Source organism: Cygnus olor, chromosome 6 (assembly GCF_009769625.2).
Source record: "Cygnus olor isolate bCygOlo1 chromosome 6, bCygOlo1.pri.v2, whole genome shotgun sequence".
In the NCBI taxonomy this organism is placed as follows: domain Eukaryota; kingdom Metazoa; phylum Chordata; class Aves; order Anseriformes; family Anatidae; genus Cygnus; species Cygnus olor.
This window is the reverse complement of record NC_049174.1, coordinates 9,786,215-9,808,523: the sequence shown is the minus strand read 5'-3', so window position 1 is coordinate 9,808,523 and position 22,309 is coordinate 9,786,215. Positions and strand designations below refer to the sequence as shown.

Sequence of the window (22,309 nt, the reverse complement as noted above, 5' to 3'; positions counted from 1 at the left end):
CGCATTTCCCTTTTGTCTCTTATCCCCACCTTTTTTCTAACTCTTACTGTTTTGGCAATAGTAGCACTCTGCATGGCTAATGCCCTAACACCCTGCTGTGTCACATACCAGGAATGACATTTCATTCTTATTAAAAAAAAAAAAAAAAAGTAATAAAAACGGTGAAAATATGTAAACAAAGAAAAAGAGCATTGAGGTCTCATTTCTTAGGTACAGAGGAAACCCCAAAGATTTCTGTGAATGTCAACTGATGGTGATTTCTCAAGATTTTTTTCTTTTTTAATCTTAGTTACTGAAAGTAATTCTTCATCTCTTGCTTTCTAAGCAACCATTGTTCATTTACCAGCAGCCTTTTTTAAACTAAGTCTTGTTTGTGGTTGTAGAAAGGCATCAAACACCTGCAGTCCACTAAAAGTGAGGTAGAGGGAATTCCCATCACTTTCTGAAGGGAGAGTTACATCTCCCCCGGAGATCTAACTTGGCAAGACAGGCATCATTTTCATTAAATGAAAGTAGGAATGAAATATGAAACTAATGGAAGAGCCTGATTAGAATCGGCAAGAGTTAAGAGGAGGCCAAAGCAGCGGATTAAAGAATGATAGGAGTTGGCATAGTAGAACAGGCAAAGATGTGTTGGAGAGAGAAGGAGGAGGGTACAGGATGCATTAGAAACACCGATAAGGAGAAGCTGGGAGGTGATTACAAGCAGAGGGGAGGCCTCCAAGTCACTAGGGAGGAGATGGAAGCAAGCGGGTCCCTGTGGCATCTGAAGAACGTGGGTCATGAAAATGCTGCCCATAGGGATTATGTGGGTACAGGTGCCTCCCGGCCCTCTAAACTTATAGCTGCAAATATTCTGTCTTTCCACTGCTGACTTGCACAGAAGAAGCATTTGTTTTTATTTGCTTGTTGTTCCAAATGTGTTTTTCTTCACAGTCTATGCTTGAATACAGTGTTTATTACTTCTGTTTTCTTTTTTATGTCTTACATAAATTCAGTGTGGTGGGGTTGTTGTTGTTTTTCCCCTAAATACTCCAAAGAGTATCTTCTTACTGCTTCTGCTGGAATTAAGATAATATTAAAGCCCCCTGGAAGGGTTTTTATTTTTCCTTGTAAACCAAAGGTAGTAGTGCTTGGGAGTTACTGGTAACAAAGGGTCAAAATTGTCAAGAACAATTCTGGCTGTCTCTGTGAAGTATTGTATTTAGACTTTGCTCTTTCAGTTCCTGATCCTCAGGTAAGGATTACATTCACATTCTGCAGCCCAGAATGTGCTTCTCCATTTCAGGTCACTGAAACCACCTTTGTGTACTAAGCAAGCTCATATTTGAGATCTCTTTAATGTCTACACAGCAAGTTTGTTAGCCCTTTGGGTAGACCTTGGAGGTTTTTTCCCATCTCATTATTTATAAGGCATTGGTGCACTCCTAGTTATGATACTTAGCCACTTTACAGCGTTATGAGCAGAGGAAAGGCTCCATTTCTCTTCTTTCATCTGTTTATGATGTGATACGTTCCAAAGCAGATCACATCAGCGACTGTTATGGTATCCTTAATGCACTGTGATAGTCGCATCGCGGGAGGAGCTGCTGTGACGCACGTCGCTGATGTACATCCCTGTTATATGCCACATTACACCGGGCTGTGGGAACCGTACTCGGCTACCTCGCTCTGCCTCTCACCTGGCACAGATTATTGAGATTTATGCATGGAAATATTTGTATGTCACTATTTTTCTCTTTGAATACTCGGTCTTCCTCTAGATGTTGAACATAAAAGCAGAAGCCTGGTTTTAGGTGAAAATAGCTGCATTTTTAGACATACATAACCAATATTACAGACTACCTTCATTTTCACAAAACATTCCCTAATTGTTCATTGTAGTACAATTATCTGCTCAAAACTACTTCCATGTTTTGTTTGAAAATTGATTTCAAATGGAATTTTCGTATTGTTCCCTAGAAAAAGGGGGGGAGTATGTTGTGATTTCTGAACTATATTTAAAACAATACTGCATTAAGTATACCCTTCATATAGGAGAAAATTAGTGTTAACAAACTGGAAATTAATGGGATCCTTTAATCTGAGTGATTGTAAGTGAGATTGTAAATTGAAATTTCGAGATTTTATTTGGGTACTGGCACAATGCAATTTGGTCTTTACACTTAAGATATCGGATTAAATGTGGCCATACAAGAATAATGAAATGTGTTCAATAAATATTTGCTGTTCTCTACATATATATAGATAGATGTTACTGCAACAAACAAGAAACGAATGTACTCCTTTTTAATATTTTCATGCAGCTGTTCTAGAACAGCTTTTGGCTTTTTTATTTTTAGGTAATTTTTGTTTCCCTGAGTGTTAAGGTTGACCACCCAAGAAACAGGAGCAGGTTCTGTATGGTCTATGCATGGTCTAGAACCACACAGTGACAGCTCGACTTCTTTTTGGTAGCTAACGCAGTGATAAGTTTTGTTTTAAATTTTGCATGGATATTTACGTGCTTGTCCATCAATGTCTGGGTAAAAGCAATGGGGCCTTGAACACAATGTTTCTTCTGTTGGTCAGTAAACAGTTTGTGGAGGTGGTGGTCCTTCATTGCTGTTGTATTCCAGATTCTCATGAGGTCTCTCCTTGCACATCTTAGCAGAAACCCACCTTCCTCTGCTGTTTGCAGTGCTTTTTGAATTGGTTTCACAGAGTGAACTGCTTAAAGTCCTTAGAATTCACTGTTGTTAATTTTTATTCTTTTTAAATGTTGCTGGCAGTGCTGTTTAAAAAATTCCGTGAGTTTTGGATTTAGTAGAAAAGTATAATTTTTGGTGTTCTTCAAGTTTTTTCTTAAATGTCTAGGGGCTGTTTTCATTCCACGTAGTTACAGAGAACAAAAAAGCTTGGATTTGTATTGAGAAAAGACTGAACATCTTTCAGAGCTTAGAGTTGTCACTGCATAAACTGTATCTCAACTTAATAAGCCTTTTCTTAGTACCTGCAGTATTCCCCACTGTTGTATATCACATAACTTTTGCTTTGCTTTATACAGAGTAATCCTCAGAGTTGATATATTTTATTGAGTGTACCTTAAAAATTATCACATTGAGCACTGTGCAATTAAGACAAAAGTTTGCTGTAAAGGTATGTGATATTTCAGAGCCCATAGCTGAAGGATGTTTATCTAGAAAGCCTTAAGTCAGTAAAGCCTTGGTTTCTTGTCTAGGCCAGTAATTAATGTTGTACAGTAATAAATCCTGCAGGTGTCTTAACACCTGAGGGAGAATGCTGGCTGCTCTATGGCATCACTGGAAAGCTGACCAAGAAGTGCAGAAATTGCAGCTATTTTGGAGCCCTCCTAGGGAGGAGTACTGCCACAAGGGAAGGCAAAGAAAGTGGAGAAGCTCCGCTGAATCCAAATTCAGATTATACTGGTGTCATTCAACACATGATGACTTCAAGAAACACTTTCAGCTCTGTATGTAGAAGCAAGATCTGCCAGTCATCGTGTACAGTAGGACTTTTCTTCCTTACACAGCTATAAATGGGAAAGTTTAGCGGTAGAGCTAATGGTAGAGAAGATCCTGACCTGTGCGCTTCATAGAATAGCTCCCTGCAAGTGTGAGGGAGCTTTGGGCACGCTTCTGATGTGAATTCACCTTGATTTGTGTCTTTCAGGAGTGGTTTGTTTGCTTGAGTAGGCCTGACGTCAGGAGGAGAAACTTGAATTTGGATTGCTTTTGTGGCATTGAACTGCTTCTTCATGCCTCTCCTCTCTGGTGGACAACACTGCAGGTTTAACAGCAGTTTGAGCTCTGTCCTCAGCCAGATAACTTTCCCAACAAAGATGGTAATTAAATCATTCCCAAGCTGAGCTGATTGCCCCACCAGGCCTGGAGAGGGCTGGCCTGGCATTGCAGGCCGCCTGTGCCTGCGGTCAAGCCCAGGCACGGACACGTGGTGGCATCTCGGCAGTTTTCCTTGTCCGTCGGGGATGTTTAACTTGTAAGAAGTAATAAGCTTAATAGGTTGACTTTATTTAATTATTAATGATCCCTTTCTGTCCTTACAGCTCATAAAACACCCTCTAGGTTGGCAAAACACTCATAATATTGATCAGGAGCCAGAGAGATATTTATTTCCTCTTTGCCCCAGTGCACATAAATCTTGGTCCTTTGCCTCCTTTTCTCGGTACGCAGGGATTTACAGTGGCCCGTTTCTTGAAAGCTTTCTGTAATTAAGGAATAAATACCCATCGGTCTTTGTTTGCTGTCTGGAGCCCTCTTGTTTGCCAGGGACCTCTATATCCCCGGTGGGCCTGTGCACCTTCCCCCTTAGCAACGCAGCCGGGGAGAGAAGGCATGCGTGCTAGGGGCAGTCAGCTGCTACGCACTCGCTTTGCTATAGAGTGGGGTCTTCTCCTGCAGAGAGAGGAAGTCCCGGTGTTTTCTCAGCACATTGTTCCCGGCTCCTCTTCCATGCCTCTCCTCCCAGTTCCTGCTTTGCTCAGGGCAGGAAGACACTTTGGAAATTCCTTACTGCTAGCCCTTTCTTCTCGCCTTCACTTCTTCTCCCCCCCTCTCCTTTGCTAGTTGCAATTAAAAAACATCATGAACTTTTCCAGACTTTGCAGTCCTGTCCCCAGCAATATTTCTCTTCTCTTCATCGCCGACTGTCCAAAGCGATGCAGTTTATCAGACGTCTGTGGGGTTGTTGCAAAGGGTTTTGTTTAAAAGGCAAGCCCCAGCACAGCCAGCCACCCCGCTTTGACAGCACTGGTCATTAGGTGATGCATGCTTCGTGCATGCTGGACCACGAAGCTAATGACACATTCTGGGACGCTCCCAGAGTTTGGGAGTTATGGGGGTTAGATTTACTTCATTTTCTTGGAACAGACCCATTAACCTTGTCAGCTGTCCAACAACAGAGAAAATCTGGCAGTTCTCTTGCTGAGCTAGCCAGGTCACTACCGCGTCAAATGGCTGCAGTTCAGTGAGCATCCAGAAATGGCAACGCGCAAGCATGGCACCTGCACAGCACGGAGGTTTGGGTGAATGGCACTAGAGAGAACATTTAGGGGCCTCCTCAGTTGCAGAATTATTCTCTTTAGCAAGAGAGAAGAAAAGATTTAGTATTGTTGGAAGCTGCAAGCTTTTAACCAAGGTGGGCAAGCCAGGCGATGCACTGGAAGGGGCTGAGCTGTGCAGGACATGAGCTCCTAAATGAGCATCTCTGGTGCAAACTCGCAAGCAGAGAGCACAGTGTAGCTCCAGAGGGAAACTGTGCTCTAAGCTAATCTGCTTTTTATATTCTCTCATGCTACCTAGTTAACCCTCCCCCTTACAGTGCCCGGTATTTATGTTTCCAGATAATAATGATGTGATGTGGCTGGCAGAGTAATTTAAATAATTGGACATTATCTTGAGAAGCAAGCACCTAATGAGTTCAAAATAAACTGAGAAGTGAAATTTTCATCTGTTTCTAATAACCCTTACCTATGTACAGTATCATTGCCGTGGCAGGGTTTTCATTATTCATACCACGGTGTACTTAGAGTTCACTAGTGATGGAGACTCCTGCAAGAGCTAATACTCCTGGTATTTTTTGGCCAAAGCTTAGTGGATTATCCCTTTCCTGCAGAGTATTTTGCAGTCTTACCCTGTACTTTGGCCCTTGTACATCCACTGAGGTTTTAAGTTTATATTTGCAGCCTGGGTTTGAATGGACAGCTTCAGAGAGAAAAAGATCAAAGTCTGATCTTACTAATTATATATCTTTTTCTTTCTAAAAATTTGTAATCTATTAATCAGGAGTTTATAATCTATTAATTCACATGTGCATATGCATTAAAAACACAGGCAGCTAGCCTGATTGCTGTAGAAAATATATATTATTTTAGTACATCTGAGGAAGAGGCAGCTCAGATGCTCTCCAGCATTAGGTATCATAGGGACCGTCTGAGCACCTGATGATGTTTCCTCTCCAGTACACTGGCTTTAATCTGGTCCTAAAAAAGGAATTTCACTGGATTTAAAATCCCAGTAAGTAAGCAAAATAGTCTTGTTTTGGCTTACAGGTGTCATGTGGAGACAACTAGAACTGGAAGTCGTAGTGTTGAAGGGGTTGCTTAGAGTGGAAGTTGCCAGGATTACAGGCAAGGGAAGAAAACAGAAATATTTACTAGCAGATGTTTAATTGTACATTTCTTTTATTTTTAGGGACTGGTTCAGTATCTTTCTCCTGATTAGTTGCTCTTCCTCTCGTTTCTTTGTACTCTTATTCAGTTGATTTATTTAAAGGTATGTCAGTGCTGGCTGAAGTGAAACACTGTGCCTCCTCTTCCTGCTTATTGCTGACCGCTCCAATAATTCATTTTTTAGCTCATTAGCTAACAGGGGATGTGAACAGTGGTCCTCCAGGGGACTGGAATGAGGTTAAGTGATCTACTGCTGACAACTCTGCTCTTGGACTGGCCTGCCTTTGGGGAAATGAAACCTCAACCAAGACAAGCTGTGGATCCCAGAAGTGAAATTGTGGCATCAGGGCAGCAATTGCAGTATTTATGTCTTGTTGTCGGGATTTCTAAGATGAGTGCATGTAGTGGAGCTGAAGCTGACTTCCAAGAATGTCCCAGAACTTGCCTTTCAAAATGAAATGGTTTGTGCCAGAGATGGAGAGAGGATGTCTGTGGATGTTGGCTTTCTATATACTCATTCAAAAACCTGTCCTAAATTTTGGTTTTACCAGTGCATGAGGCATGGGCAAGTGTGCTTCTCCCCCTACCTCTGTTATTAAGTGTAATTTTCTATGAGAAAATCCAAACAGCATGTCTTTCTTTGTGTACCGGGTTTGGGCTGTTGAATAGGATCTAAATCTCATTTGATAGCCGATGTCAGTGACATGCTGCCCCCAAATGTCTGAGACTTTTAAAACACTTTTATTTTTGTTTGTCGAGTTTGCTGTTCCCACCATGACCCTCAGGTAGAGTCTGGGGGTACTCTCCCAGTCAATTACTGTGACTGCAAGGGTAGAATTTGACCTTAATGAATTAAGTCTATTGGTGCCCTAGGTGGTCAAGAAAAATGAGCAAGTTTTTCCAAGAAGGAAGACTAAAGTAAGGTAAAAATAATCACGTGAGAAGGTCAAAATTTTAAGTGGTTGTAGCCCAGGAGCACAGTCCACTGCTGGCTGCAGGGTCCTGCTCTGGCCAGGCATGCATCTCCCAAGGGACTCACTATCTCTTCAGTTGCAACAAATATTTTCCAGTTAAGGGGTTTTTGACAGTCAGTGTTAACACAGAGCAGTTACAGGTTATACTGCAGGACAGTGCTTCAAGGAAGGACCATTTGCATCCTGCTTTTTTCCTCTCCATCAGTAATGCAGGTGTCAGCATGTTCCCCTTCCTCAGATTTATTTTTAAATGGGTTTTCTGTTTTTTTCCCAGCCTTTTGAGACAGTAGGATAGTCTGAGTAGGATTTGGTTGATAATGTCTAGCCTTGCAGCTCTCTTGCAGCCTTCCAAGAGCAGCAGGATTGCTTTGTCTGACGTGCCTTTGCACTGCTCCCATGCAACACATGGCAAAGGTGAAATTCATGCCAAGGAATTTGTAAAGCAGCAGCCTAAAACTCTGAAAGACTCCTCCTGAAGTTGGCATTTATTGTCTCTGTTTAGGTATATATAGGTATATATATGAACTGTGATTAGAGCTGGGAGATGTGTGTAAGGCAGCTTGGTTTTTAAACAGAAAGGGGCTTCCACGCGAGCCGTGCTGGTACAGCAGCCGATGCTCTGACCGGAGCCAAAAGTAACTACCACTAAAAGATGGTCCAGGGCGGAGAAGGGGATTCATTTGCAGACTCCCAGGTAGGCTCAGAAAATTTTGTGAGGTACGATACAGGCAGAAGCTGTCTGAAGTGTGTTTTGCCTTTAGGGCGCATGGGCATATGAGAAATAAATTCCCGAAGCCCAGACATGTGCTACTGTTGTGAAGCAGTGCAGGTTGAATCACTTCGTTTTTCAGTGTGGCACATTGAAATGTGGAGTGGAAGCATTGGTTATACTCTCAGTACCTCAATACAGACTTTAAAAACTCAGGAGAGCTTTATTAAATACTTGGGATGAATACTGAACCTGCAAGTGTTGCAACGCAGCGAGAACACACATTTTATTGTTAATAATTGTACATTATGTTACTTCATCGTCCTCAAAGCGTTGCCAGTGTTGTTTTTTTTTTTACCTGAAAACAACACAAATAAAATAAATAAAATAAAATAAAAATAAAATAAAATAAAATAAAATAAAATAAAATAAATAAAGAGGGATTGCAATGGTAACAGAAATCCTTTTCTTTCTCCTCTCCCTCTGGAGCACCTGAACTGATGCTCTGATTATCAGAGCCTGCCATCAAAGGTTAATTTGCAGCTCCCTAAATTTTTTGTGTGTGTGTCTTTTAGCTTGCGGGAGCCATTCAAAGGTTTCATTTAAACGAAGCGCTTTTTGTGTTAATTTTCTGTTTGCCCTCTTTCTCTGAAAAAGCCTGTACCTGTCTGCAGGGTGAATTGCCATTGGTGCAGAGAAGTGCCTGCTTTGGAAAGCTTTGCATGAAAGCATCCAGGGAGGTCAAAGTAAGGTCACTCCACATGTACCAGGAAATGATGCAAAACTAATCCAGATTTGCTGTTGGAAGGATCTGTTTACATAAGTATTTAAAAACAGATTAGGGCTAACCTGACACTAGATTACTGGGAGTAGTGTAAACAGTGCTGAAAGGGGTAAACAGAGCTTTTCCTTTTGTACTCCAGAGGAAAAAATATGTCACCAGTAACAAGTTGCCTTGCTAGGTGATGTATATGGTTTTCACAGGCTGAACAGATTACCTAAGGTACTTCTAAATGGGACTTTGTCTAAGGCTAGATCTCTTAGATCATATAATTGTATGTTAATTTTTTTAATGGGCAGTTGAGGCAGTTGTTTGTAGTCCTTGTTATCCTGTAATATAATAGCATCCAGAAAGCTTTTGATAGTTATTTGACATATCAGGAGGAAATGGTGCTTCAAAGTGTTGTTTTGGTAGTTTGCATTTTGGAAAAACAAACAGGAGAACCCTCCATATGTCTTTTGCATTTGGAAACATGACTCGACTTTTAGGAAAGAAAAAAAAAAAAAACCACCCTTGCAAGCAAGGCTGTGTCTTCCAGGGGGTCGCAGTCCTGTCTGAAATGCAAACCTGGGTGTAGGAAGGATGGCTGAAGGATGGAAGCGCCATACGGGTTACTTCAGGTGTTAGGGATGGAAATTCTGCACATTTTCTGTAATGTATTTTGCAGCACAGCTTAACCCCGTGGTGGAATTGGTCTGCCTGTTTTCCCATTTAACAGCAAGGGCTCTTACCTTTTGCCCATCCTCGTGGCAGCCCAGGGTTTGAAGACCTCGTGGCTGTTGTGATCTCGCCACCACCTCACAGCAGTTGGTGGCTGGGGCGTACGTCCCACAGGCAGCTCAGCCAGTGTCACAGGGATACAGCTCAGTAGTGCTGAGACGGGTGGCACAAATCCTGCTGCAAGGACAAAGTTTGAATGAACTGCCTCTATAATGGCTTTTTTTGCCAAAAATAATGGAACAGGGAATAATTTTTGTGTTGATTAACTGCCGTTTCCTAGCATACTGGTAGGCAAAGCCGAGCTGGCACCGTTTACACATTCCCTTTTGGTTTTCTAGGGAAGAAAAGGAGCGCTGGATACGTGCAAAATATGAGCAGAAGCTCTTCCTCGCCCCGCTGCAATGCCTGGAGCTTTCTCTGGGCCAGCATCTCCTGAGGGCTACAGCCGAGGAAGATTTGCGGACGGTCATCCTGCTCCTTGCCCACGGGACACGGGAGGAGGTGAACGAGACCTGCGGGGACGGGGATGGGCGCACTGCCCTGCACTTGGCGTGCAGGAAAGGAAACGTGGTGTTGGTGCAGCTCTTGATTTGGGTGAGTACCTGCTGCCTGGGGAGGGGGCCTGTGGCGCTGGGGTGGCTTTTGCTGGGCCACGTTCCTTCAGTAGGGCCTCCCAAACCTGCTGCCTGCAAATTTCACCAAGTGTCCGCTGCTGTCCTGAGTCTGGGTCTTGCTCATCGCGTGCTCTGTAAAGAGAGCAACTTAAATTTCTGCCTGTCTACTGCTACTTGATAGAAAGCAAGCAACAGTGTAGGAGATGGGGAAGGAGAAATTTCCCTGGCACTATTTGAAATGCTATTTGAAATTCCACTGATATAAATTTAGCTCCAGGTAGGAGACCCTCCCTGTAGAAACCTTTTCATGAGTAGCTCTATGCTCAAAGAATCTACATGGTCTCCTGCCCTGTCCCTCTTCTCCCTTTCCCCAGCCTTGTCCTCAGTTACATTCAAACCCTTCTGTCCCGAGTTTGCTCCCTCTGTTTTAATGCTGTGTTTGCACCAAAGCTTCAGACGCCATCTCTTCTTTCTATATAGTATGGCGTTGACGTGATGGCACGCGATGCCCACGGGAACACGGCGTTGGCCTATGCCAGGCAAGCCTCCAGCCAGGAGTGCATTGATGTTCTCCTCCAGTACGGCTGCCCCGATGAGCGCTTCGTCCTCATGGCGACTCCAAATTTGTCCAGGAAGAACAATAACCGAAACAACAGCAGCGGAAGAATGCCCACCATCATCTGAGGAGCTTGTTCGTGTATTTGCTGACCTGAATTACATCCGCAGCCTCATATTCCTCCATTCCCATCACAGCTCTGCTCTGTGAGTCTGATAACTTCCCTTTTTTCCCTTTTCCCTTCGGTGCATCCCTGTCCCATCCAGAAACGGCACATCTGGATAGCGTGAGGGGGTGAGAAGGAGCGAAAGGGGCTGCAGAGAAAGCAGTTGTTTCAGTGACAGCTCTCCGACGATGACAAGCGGGCAGCAGAAGCGCATGAGGGCGCGTGGGTTCTCTAGGACACAGCACGTGGCACAGGACCGTGGGGACGGTTGTCCCTGGGCACAGGCTCTACAAGTGCGGAAGGAAGGGGTGGAGGGAGACGAGAGCGGGAGCGAGAGGAGAAGAAAGGAGCAATGGTAACTTCCCGTAACTGACAGTTAAGCACATCAGTACATTTCACCTCTACCAAACGGAACGGCTGGATTTCATTCTCTTCTCTGAAGAGCTTGACGGCATAAATCAGAAGCAAGCACAGAGTTTGTCAGGTTTGAAGCTCCTATGATGGTATGTGTCAAATCAGTTGTAGCTAATCTGTCCAGGGAGAATACTGGCTTCATTACACTTGTATAGTTGAGTTCTTCCAGCATTACCGCTGTTTAATAGAACATGATTAGTCATCACGGAGAAAAAAGCATATTAGCTGAGGAGGTAGTTACATGGCACGCTTCGGTGATTGCTTGGATGTGATTGCAATATTCTTAGAAGCATCATATTATCTCAGACATGTTCTTTCAAGCCCTTGGAGCCCTCCTTTCTAAATTCACTGTCATAATTTAGTATCTGTTTAATTTTTCAGTCCAAAGAGAGGAAATGAGTTGCTGAGTGTTATTTGACTGCAGTCTCCTTGGTGTAAAAACAAAATGGAAAAAATAAATAAGAGTAACTATGAAATACAAAAAGGAATAATGAATACTGCTAAGGAAAAACATTTCAAGTACATTTAGTAAAATTAATAAATGCATTAAAGGCTAATATTTTTTCAGCCAGCAGAAATATGTTCTGTCATTTTGCCAAGGTAAACGTGTTGAGTTTTTGGTCACTCCTGTGATGCATTGCCTAACTTATACAGATTTTGTATTGTGTCTTTAGATTATATGTATGTAAAATCTATTTGAATAAAAAAATCATAAATATGCATTGATTTTTTTGTACAGAAAATGACATCTCTGTTAATTTATAAACTTTAATGGATGTGAACTAAATCATGTGCAACTAGTTAGGATCTGTGGAGTACAGATCATTGTACATTGAAAATCTTCCCAGCAGTGAACCCTATTTCCATTGCAAGCCTTTGAGGAACATATCAGAATGAGATTGTGGCACGCTTGGCATGAAAAAAAAAATGTATGAGACCTTTTAGAAAGGAAAAGAGGCTGTTTCTCAGCACTGTAAATATATTTTACTTCAGAAGGCATGAAGCTTTCACAAGCCAAGACAAAAAGCCATAGTCTGGATGTGTGAAGATCAGATTTGATTAATTTCAGAATTGATAGCCTTCACCAAGGCGGGCAGGGCATGGCTGCGCTAACTCTGAACTTGGCTGCTCTCTGGAAGAAAAATGGCTTGTGAAAGTAGCCTGGACAGTTCATTTGAATTCCACCTTTTAATATGTAATTTGATTTTTTTTTTTATGCTTTTTTTTTATTATTATTTTGCTTATTGCCAGACAGATCCTAGCTTCTGCCATTTTCCACAAACTAGGATTCTGGCACAGGGAAGCAGGCTGTAAGGTTTTTGGCAGACAGAAAAGTGATTTTTAAGTGGCATATGGCAATGTGAAGATGGGGGAAGAGCATATCACAGAGAAAGTTGAAAACTCAACTGAATTAGATGGCAAAGGAGCAATTATGTGAAGTCAGTGAGGTGCACACAGCATAGTAATTTGCAAATCTACCTGCTCCGTCTGTATTTCCCAAGCCTCCAGTGTTGTTCTTCCTTGGGGCTCTGTATTTCATTTGACATCCAAACGGGAGGGGGATAGTAGTCACTAAGTAAAATATAGGTTGACAAAATGTGAAGGGAAAAAAAAAAGTATTCAGGGTATCTTAAGGAAAAAAAATCAGAAAATTACAGATTTGGTGTAAAAATCATAAAATCTTGGAAGAAGAGCATGCCCCAAGGTGAAGAAAAACTAGAATACTGACCAGCTTTTTCCTGTTCTGTGGTGTTGTCATTTTATAGCTTGTTACTGTACAGACCTCTGGCTGTAGGGAGATCTTTCTTTGGCTGCACCAGAATAATGCTACATCCAGTTCTGTTCACGCTGGGAGGTTTTTTTTTTATTATTATTTTTTTCCCTTGAGGAAAGGTGTCTGTTGTAATTGCTGTTTCTCCATCATTGCCGTGCAGCTCCCTGATCTTTGGTACTGATGGGTGGTCCTACGGTGACAGGACAGCCCACCTAAATGTTCGGCTGAATGGGATGCTCGGAGCCCACCGCGTCCCAGTGCTCACAAGCCTTACACCTGCACCAGGGGATGCGGGGGGATTCAGGAACTGCTGCTCGTGTGCCCAGAGGTGCCAGCTGCCCGCTGCTCCCCTGGGAACATCAAGCACATATCTATCGGAGAATCAAGTCCGACATTTCAAACACATTGTCAGCGAATTTGCCACAAATAAGTTCTCAATGCATGTTCCGTATCAGAGCTGAAAATGTTTTCTGTACCTAATGTTCTCTTTGGGCCACCTTCCTCCTACGAGGCTGGGAGCGATGTTTGAGAGACAAGGGCAGCCAGGCTGCCGTGCAGATTTCAGGTACACTCCTTTCATAAATACTTTCTGAAGGTGAACCTTAAAAAATAATTTTTTTTAGGAAAGGGAATTCCACTGTATTACAGGAAAAATGATGTATCCTGGCTAGCCAACTAATAACCTCATACTTTAATCAAGTGGTAACACTTGCTTTTAACCTAAACAAAGCTTTCCCTTGGACACATACACATCAGCAGTGATGATGCTGAAGCCTTGCTTTTGTAGGCTACATGGTGGCCTCCCCAGACGCCTGGGGGTCTGCAGGGAGGACACCCAAACCCCTGGGAGCCAAAGAACCGTGCGCCTGTGGTGGTGGGAAACACGGAGGCAGGCTTTGATGGCTCGGGTTTTTTTCTCAACCATGGATTTCCCTCTCCACGCAGCTCTGGCCAGCAGGAGAGAGACAAGGTCTCGGGGCTCTGTGTGCTTTTCAGGGGATGCGTTTGCACTTTGCAAAGGATGTTCTTGAAGCCGCCCAGGTGTGGCACCAGTATCGGCGCTTTGAGAACCTGCAGGAGTTGTTCCCGTTGCTCCCACTCTGTTAACCTGTCCGTTTTCTGTTCCTCATCTCGTGTCTAGCCCCTCTTGTTGCTTTTATGAAACCCACTTGCCAGGCTGTTTACGCCCTTTGAGCATGTTATGAGCAAATTAAAAACAAATTGAAATCCAGTCAATAAGAAATCCCAGCAGAAACATGCTAGCTAAATCTGTTGCTGTTTTCTCAGAAAATGGAGTTTGTGGCAGTGGTTCTCACCGAGTGCCCCATTTAACCCTTTGCATGATCCCAAATACTTTTGAATCCCACTTGCTCTGCACTTTATCCACCATGACTACAACCCTAGGAGTGAGTGAGCCTTAGCTACTAACATCAGCACTTCCCTGCTATTGACACGAGGCTAATTGCCTAGAGCGGAGATGAGTCGGATGTGTTGTACCCGGCACCTGAACCTCGGTATTCCAGGACTTCAGGAGGCTTTACTTTTTCCTCGCTATTTGTGAAGAGATAAGATCCAACCTTCAGAAAATTCAGGGTCTCGCCAGTGCAGAGATTTGGCCAGGGGCTCTCATTACCAGATTTCCAGTTTCGTTGCTGAAACGGGGCAGAAAAAAATAGCTATTTCTGGCATGACTTGGCATCTCCTGAGCTAGGCACAGCTCGGAAAGCCAGATGAGCTATTGAAAAGGAGAGAGGGTTTTTAAGCATTTCTACTTGGGCGTAGTGTATAATAACTGTGTAAACATTAATATTGTTTACCTTGCTGTCTTTCCGCATTTCCCTAAATTATGTGTTAGTGCAAGAGGCTTTAGCTGCACTTGGAGATTTCCCCTGGCAAGAGGAAGCTGAGTAACGTAGGGAAAGGCATAGAGGTGTGAGTGCAGATACACTCGTAGCGATGATCTCCAGCACTGTAATGTAGTGTAATTAGCTGATGCGATTTTCGGATAGCTTCATCTTTTATATTTGTATGGAGATCATGAAAAATGAAGTAATTTGTAGTTTCTAGTGTAAAGTAGTAGTAGTGGAGACAAGCACAGATTTCACACGAGGACTCTGAAAGGGCCCTCTACAAATGTCTCGGGGAGCCGTGTTTGCACCTTAACAGGGAACAAATGTGCATTGTGCCGGGAGGTACTCAAGGCGAAGAAGGAAAGTGTTGGGGACCAAACGTGGGGCAGTTTGTGTGGATACACGAGAGCTTGCCCATCGCAATTCATCGTCAAGACTCTTTGTTTCCCCTCTGATGCCTGCTGCAGTTATTAGCACATGGGATCTCTGGCTGTTAGTCTCGGATCCTCACTTCAACATCGCCTTCCATTTTGGTTGATTTTGGGGTAAAACATATTGCGGAGAAAAGTTTGGGCTATTCTTGTGTCTGCTGCATAGCAAAAGAAAGCTCACTCCAGATTAAAATTCTTTTTGAGCAAAGTAAAAACCAAAATCAAACAAACAAAACAAAAAAACACAAAAGGTCCTGCAATGAATTTTGACTTCTTAAGTTCTAAGTTACAAAAAGAAGGTTGGTTTAAATGGTTTTATTCAAAGGATATCTCCTGTTTTAAAAAAAATATAGAGGTAATAGAGCAAACTATCCAAAGGTATAGGTAGGTAGGTCTGTTGTACTGCGATATTCTAGGTTTTGTTTTGTTGTTTATCATGGGCCAGTTTTTAAAGTGGATATTTGGTGATCTCATCTCTGACAGCTATCTTGAGTTGACTGAATCCATCTCACATTTTAAATAGAGGGTGGGGGGGGTTGGCCAAGATTTTCCAGAGCTGTGAATAGTTCTTGTTTTGGGAAAAGGATTGCATGATTTCTGAAAATAAGATGGCTTTTGTTTGTTGTTTTTTTAAGAGCCACAAGTCACTAGTCATACCTTTGGTAATCTAGGCCCCTGTGTTTCGTTTCAGGCGACAGCAATATGCGGGTGAGTTAACTCCCGTAGTTTACTCTTGTTCCCTGAGTGTCTGGGGGACTTTTGTTTCTGGGCAGATGAAAGACGAATGTCTTTGTACATTTCAGCAGTTTTAGCCTCTTCTTACATGTCCGCATCTCTCTCAAATCTCTGTAGCATATTCACGTGGTAGTGGTCAGCTCTGCTGACATGCAAAGCTTCAGCTTTCTCTTGGCCATGAACTGCTGGACGTGTGTTTGCTTCCAGTACTAAGAGTTGACTATTTTGCAGTGCTTCAGAGCTCGTAATTTTTGTATTATGTACAAAGCGTGGAGGGGGGTGGGGGGCTTGTAGAGGTCTAATGGCATGCGTTTGGGATGACCGTGTTGCTTGCTGGCAGTGAATGCACCATCAGCTATTTTGTGCACGCCACGTTTTACGGAGCCAATCAGTGTTTTGTGTCTGAGAACTTCCCATTCTTCCGTCTTTCTCACCTCCCTCTGCCTGTGGTTAGGATAACCAAATACCATGAGTGCAACCGCATGGGGACCTTGGAGCAGTCCCAGCTCCTCTTGGGTAGCTGAAAACACTTTCCTGGTCCTCCCGAATTGCAAGGTGGAGGGAATAAAACCCCAACAGCAGACGTGGTAGCACCCAATCTTTGGTAGGAGTGAGGGAGGGTTTTGGTTCCCCCGTCTGGAAGTGAAGAGGTTGGGTTGAATCAGTGATGAAGTGCAGCGAGGGTGGCTTGAGTCCAACGGTAACGCAGTGTCATATGGGTGTACCAGCAGGAGTACCTAAAATTTAGTGCTCTGCATTTGGCATGTGTGTGTATGTATATGCATATATGCTCTACATACTGCTCTTAGCAATTTGTAAGTGTCCGTGCGCACATTTACATGTGACTCAAAACCTGTAGCTAGAGCCCAGTGTTCAGGTAGATGTTTAGAAATGGGCAAGTTTCCCAATTTAACTCAGCCAGCCATTTTCTGGAGCACAGGAGGTACACACAGGGCGGGGGTGCCGGCTCAGAGGACAGGGAGAGGCAGGAATAGGAGGTAAGGGCTCACTGTGGCTCTTGAAAGCCATCAAATGCTCAGGACTCATGAGATAACCTGGCTCAGAGCAAAACCATAGCTCGTTCAGATGGCAACACCCAACTTGTGAAGCCCTTTAACTTGCCTACCGGGACTGAAATAGCCACCTTGCTTCGGGGTGGGAGCTGGTGCTGGAAGGAGATGCAGAAGTGAAAAGGACAGAAGACGTGCTGCTCGGAGGCCCTTTCTTTTCCGTACATTTGCTCCAGCCTCAGCTTACCTGCTGAATTTAAGTGCGGGCCCGGCGGGCTGCCCTCCTGTAGCTTCTTCAATGGTGTTTTTTGGGTCATGCGTGGCCAAATGGGGTCGCTGGAGAAGAGGACATGCAGTGAGACGTTTCTGAGGAGCACCAAGTGGTCCTTCCCCAGGTGTTTGGGGCCCCAAAATGTTGCTTTGAGGGAGCCATGAGCATCAGCTAATGCGTGCTAAAGCTTTGTGCGTAGCGAGGGGTCCAGCAAAGCCTGGCCAGCTGTTGCACGTGCCCTTGCTACTCCTGCTCTTGGTTTAGGGTCATACTGGGGGACATTGATAGGGATAAGGCAGGGTCGGCACGCAGAGGACTGTTTGCTGGAGCTAGGCAAGGTATTTATGGTGGAAAACACAGCTGGGTGTGCCAGGGAGGTGCGGGTGCTGTTGAAAACTCCTCTGAGCATTTTTTTCTTATGTATCCACAGAGTTTCATGTGGATTCAAGACCTATTGAATCCACTGGCATCATTTTGCCAGTCCACAGGGAGAATAAGATGTTGGTCCTCTAAAAGCACAGCCCTTTTCTCTGGGGAAATACAAACTTTCCAGGGGTCCACAATGGGCCCCGTGCATTTGGTCCAGTTCTCATGTACTCGTGTAACCTCGTGAGCATTTTTCACTTGTGCACAGCTCGTACAGATGGGTGCACACACTGCAGGGCTTTGGGGAGGAGTGTCTTTTAAAACTCGAGGGCTCGTTTTGTGTGTTTCCTTTGCGTTCTCTCACCTTGATGTCTCTGGCTCAGGATCACCACAGGCCTAATTCTGCAGCTACGTTAAACCTCTCGACTTCACCGGGATTTGAACATATCCCCAAATGCTTTGCCAAACCCGAGGCAAAGCTGTTTGGGAGAGGCAGAATCGGGCCCGGACGCATAAAGTGCTGTGTCCCAACCTAGCTGAAGTTGGAGTTTGGTTTCAGTGGGGCCGTGGTTTGGTGTGCAGTCCTAGCCAGCACCTTTGTTTCGGGAACCAGCATCATCACCGCTTGGAAATGGATGTGTGCTCTGTTTCTTTGTGTTCCTTCTCACCCTGTGACCGACCACATGGCTAGATGTCACGTTCACGCATGTTTAGCCCCCAGGTCTTTCCATTTTTCTGCTTTGTGATGTTTGTGTTCCTGGTTAGGATGGGGAGAAAGGGAGCCCAGGTGAGTAGGGACACCTGAGAACTGTGTTTGGGGTAGAGGCAGAAGATACCTAGCACATGGCAGACTTTATAGCAAGGTTTGTTGGGTTTTTTTTTGTTTGTTTGTTTTGTTTGTTTGTTTTTTCTGTTTCTGTAAATAGTAATGTATAAATGATGACAAGACAGTGTGGAAATTATTAAAAAATACGTCTTTTGTTGTTGTTTTTATATTACCTCATTCAGCAAGTTTGTTTTACAATGACTCGATGCTTTATTTATATTGTTTGTACTGTAATTAAAACAATTGACAAACATTTCACTTTGCTTGTTGTTTCATATGATTTTGTTTTGATTAAGTATGCCAGTCTGTATTATGTTTCCCTTTACTCTCTCTTCGCGTTGAGATTTTTGTGTCAGCTGTACAGTATTCTGAATAAAAATAAATAAATAAAAAAGGAAAAAAAGTTGTAAAGTACTGCAGAGGGAGACTGCTATATTGTATAGGTCTCTTTCTAATAAAGACAAGAAAACTTGTTCGTCACAGCTTTGTTCTTTGCTTGAGTCTTCATCGCGGTGTTATTGAGAGATACCTGCCCTGGCCCTACTTCCTCGCAGTATTAATGATGAGATCCTGTCACTCTTTGCCAGTAATAAAGATGAAGTATTACCTGAGACCTGGGATGTCAGAAGAGCTGGTAATGGTGCAAATTGATAAATTAAAAAGCAATAAGTCACCAGGCTGTAATGGTGTATATCTAAGAGTTCTGAAAGTGCTTATGAACTAGATGACAGATCTCCCAGCAAAAATACGCGAGCTTTCATTAGAAACAGTTATTCTCCCAGAGGAAGGGAGAGTAGTAAATGTTGCACCTAGGCTTTAAGAGTCTCTGGAGGAGATCCAAGGAATTAGGCCAGTAACGGTTACATCTGTATCTGCTAAATTGGTTGAAATGATCATTTAAAATAAGAATAATAAAACATCTTTAAGGTCATGGTATGGTATGGTCTAATCACTTCTTTGAAGGAAAATCATGGCTCTCCATTAGGCTCCTCCGAACCAGTCATTTAAAGCACCGAACAAAGGGCACCCGACTGACATTTATTTACGCTGTTAAGGATCTGTGCCATGGTACGTCGTGAGAAGAAGTGGGGAATGGAAAAAGGCCCGAGGAGAGCAGAAAACATTGGGCAGAAGGCTGCGAGGTGGGAACCAGGGCAGGGCTGGGGGGACCAGAGGGTCTCAGAAGTTTGGCAATGGTTGGCAGCACTGGGGGGATGGGAAACCCACATAAGGCAAGAGTTGAGTGGCATTTTGGTTAAATATCATCAAGGTTAGTAGAGAATAACATAAAATTCAGTATTAAAAAAATGCTATTAATGGGAAAAAAAGAAAAAAAAAAAAGAAAAAAAAAAGGAAGGTGGCTTCAGGGGTGAAGAAAGAAATGGAAGATTTTAAGGTCCATACGGGCACCATGAAACAAGACAGCCAGTGCTCCAGTTAGGCCACCTGTGCTTGTCCCAGCTTATAAAACATGGAGAAATTTTGGGATGTTCGGCAATGAGTAGAGCTATGACAAGGGCAAAAAAACAGTGCCTGTGGCTGTATGTTTTATGTCTGCTGGTACTTGCGAGGAGTCGCCAGTTCTGTAGCCATCTGTTGGAGACTTGTTTGGGGTTTGGGGAGGTTTTCTCTTTCCTTTCCTTCTCTCCAATTCTCAAAGTGCTCCAGGGAGGCTGTGCCAGCAGCGTGGGGGATGAAAAACTGCAGGACTGCTTGTGGATTTTTTTTCTTTCTTTTTCCAAGTGTGTTTTGGGGTTACATCGCTGTTTTGTTGTGCAGGCTTTGTTCTCGCAAGGTTTTCCCACCGTGTTTAACCCCGTCGCGTGTCAAACCACCACTGAAGCAAGAGGTGGGTGCCTTGTCTTCTGCCCTTCAGAATTTGAAACGGGAACTTCGAGCGTGAGAGCTTGCTTTGGATTCCCCCTAGGTGTAAGGCTGCAGTAGTGCTTTCCCTAGGGATCGTCAGCCCTCCCCTCCATCACCCCCCTAAAGGGCTGTAGCTGTGATTTTGCCGTGAGCGTGTCTGGCTGCTCTCTGCAACAGCCCTCCTAAGGTCTGAATTCTTACGGAATAGCCCGGTGCCAGGGATGCCTGAGCAGCTTTGAGGCTGTCTTTAATTCCCTCATTTCCCACCTACCCTGATCCCACCCCTGTGTACCCCTGCAATGCTCTCAGCTGGTGGCATTCGCAGATACCGTGGAAGAAAAGAAAAATATTCTACTGGAAGGCAACAGAGGTCGGAGAGAGATGTTGAAAGAAAACTATTGCCTCCCGTAACAGAAGTAGAGGGGACACTTTATATATATATACATATATATTTTATTTTTTTAAGAACAAAGCAGTAATTACTGTAGAGACCTTGTGGCTGCTCTGCCATGAGGCCTTACTGTGTCTCCCTACCCTTTCCTACCAAGGATTAGCTTTGATGGAGCCTGGGAGCAGTCACTGAAGAAACCTTCTCCAGAGCCCAGAAGTGTTGCTCCGTAGGTACTGCATGCATTCATTTCATTTAAAATCATTCCCTTGGCATTTTTCCTGTTCTTTATTTGTTCCTTAACAGCAATCCAAACTGGTGCAGGGGGAGCAAGAAGATGAGATGAACGGCAGGAGGCAGAAGGAGCTGCCTCCAGCTTTGTTTTCCAGGAAAGGCCCAACCTCACTCAAACCTGGCAGTTTTTCTGAGACACACAAAAGCAAACATTTTACACTTCATGAAAAAAATCAGGTGAGAGGCGTCTCCAGGGGTGGATCCTCAAAGAGACACATCCACCCCCACTGGGGCTTTTCCTCCAGTTGTGGCCAAAAACAGTGCTGGGGAAGGGCATAAAATAAGATTTTATGGTGCCTTTGCTACGTGTTCCCCAGCCACTCATGCCCAGAATTGCCCAAAGACTGGGCAGCAGAGGCTGGATGTGGTGTCCAGTGCTGCTGGTTGTTCCCTGGCCATGGAAACCCTGACAAAATTTGGGCTGGGAGCAGCGTGTCCAGCACAAAGCACTCCTGAGTACAGCTTCGCCTGTGGCCGAGCTCATCCCTTCACCCCTTCCCTTCTCTCCCTCGTTTCTGTGGCCGCTCAGAGGCAGGAGGATCAGTAAGTGGCGTGGTGTCGCCCTGATGAGGGATCCCCCCCTGCAATTCCCACCTGACCGATGCCCAGAGTAGGATTAGGGGACTGCACGGGTTCCTAGGAGGGGAAATGCATTTTCTCCTGGTGAAACCACCAAATGTGTGGCAGGAAAACCACAAACCCCTTTCCCTCCATGCCAGTACTGGGAAACCCACCAGGCAGTAATTTATCTCGCCTAATGTCCAGTAAAGCCCTTAATTGGCCAATAAATGTGGTCGCAATAACTGTGCTTGACACGCGGTGCCACTGCCAGCAATTAGCACTTATTTATTTGCATACTGCCCCGACCTACCTCTCCATTGCCAGACCTGTTTGTTTTTAAGCCAGGGAGTCTCCTTGCCTTTGCCAAAGAGAGGATAAGAGGGGCTAAAGCAAGGAAAAGGCTTTGTGTGCAGGAACTATGGGGGATGAGGCGCTGCAAAACCCTCTGCGGGGCTGTTCCCGTGCTCGGGGAATTAACGTCGAGCTCCCAGGGACTGCGACTTACCTTTAGGAAACGGCTCAGCATCGCTGCTGCCAACACGCGGGGCTGCTTGTTGCTCCACCAGGAGAGTACCTCCTGATCACCTTCATAGCGGAAAATAATCATTTATTGTCGTCTTGGCACGGGGACACACAGTTCACATCATTTCTGAGGATGAGTGGAAATGGAAGGCCGGGTATTTTCATCTGATGAAACAGGGGCTGGGAGCCCAAATGGCTTCGAGTTGCCAGAGACGGAGGGAGGATGTGGAAGAGAGAAAACCCAGCACCCAGTGCCCACCGGCAGCTGCAGCTGGAGGGGGCGAGAAGGCC

The 22,309-nt window shown here is 44.3% G+C and overlaps 1 protein-coding gene across 13 annotated transcripts in view; it reads left to right on the top strand.

The window, feature by feature from the left end:
• Nucleotides 1–18,869, top strand: part of AGAP1 (ArfGAP with GTPase domain, ankyrin repeat and PH domain 1) — a 372,200-nt gene extending 353,331 nt beyond the window's left edge. For all 13 annotated transcript variants that reach the window (XM_040560959.1, XM_040560960.1, XM_040560957.1 and 10 more), the window contains 2 exons: nt 9,713–9,968; nt 10,469–18,869. In XM_040560959.1, the coding sequence (XP_040416893.1) occupies nt 9,713–9,968; nt 10,469–10,672 (460 nt within the window). In that variant the 3' untranslated portion in view covers nt 10,673–18,869. The remainder of the gene's footprint in view (nt 1–9,712; nt 9,969–10,468) is intronic.
• The last annotated feature ends 3,440 nt before the right edge of the window (nt 18,870–22,309 follow it).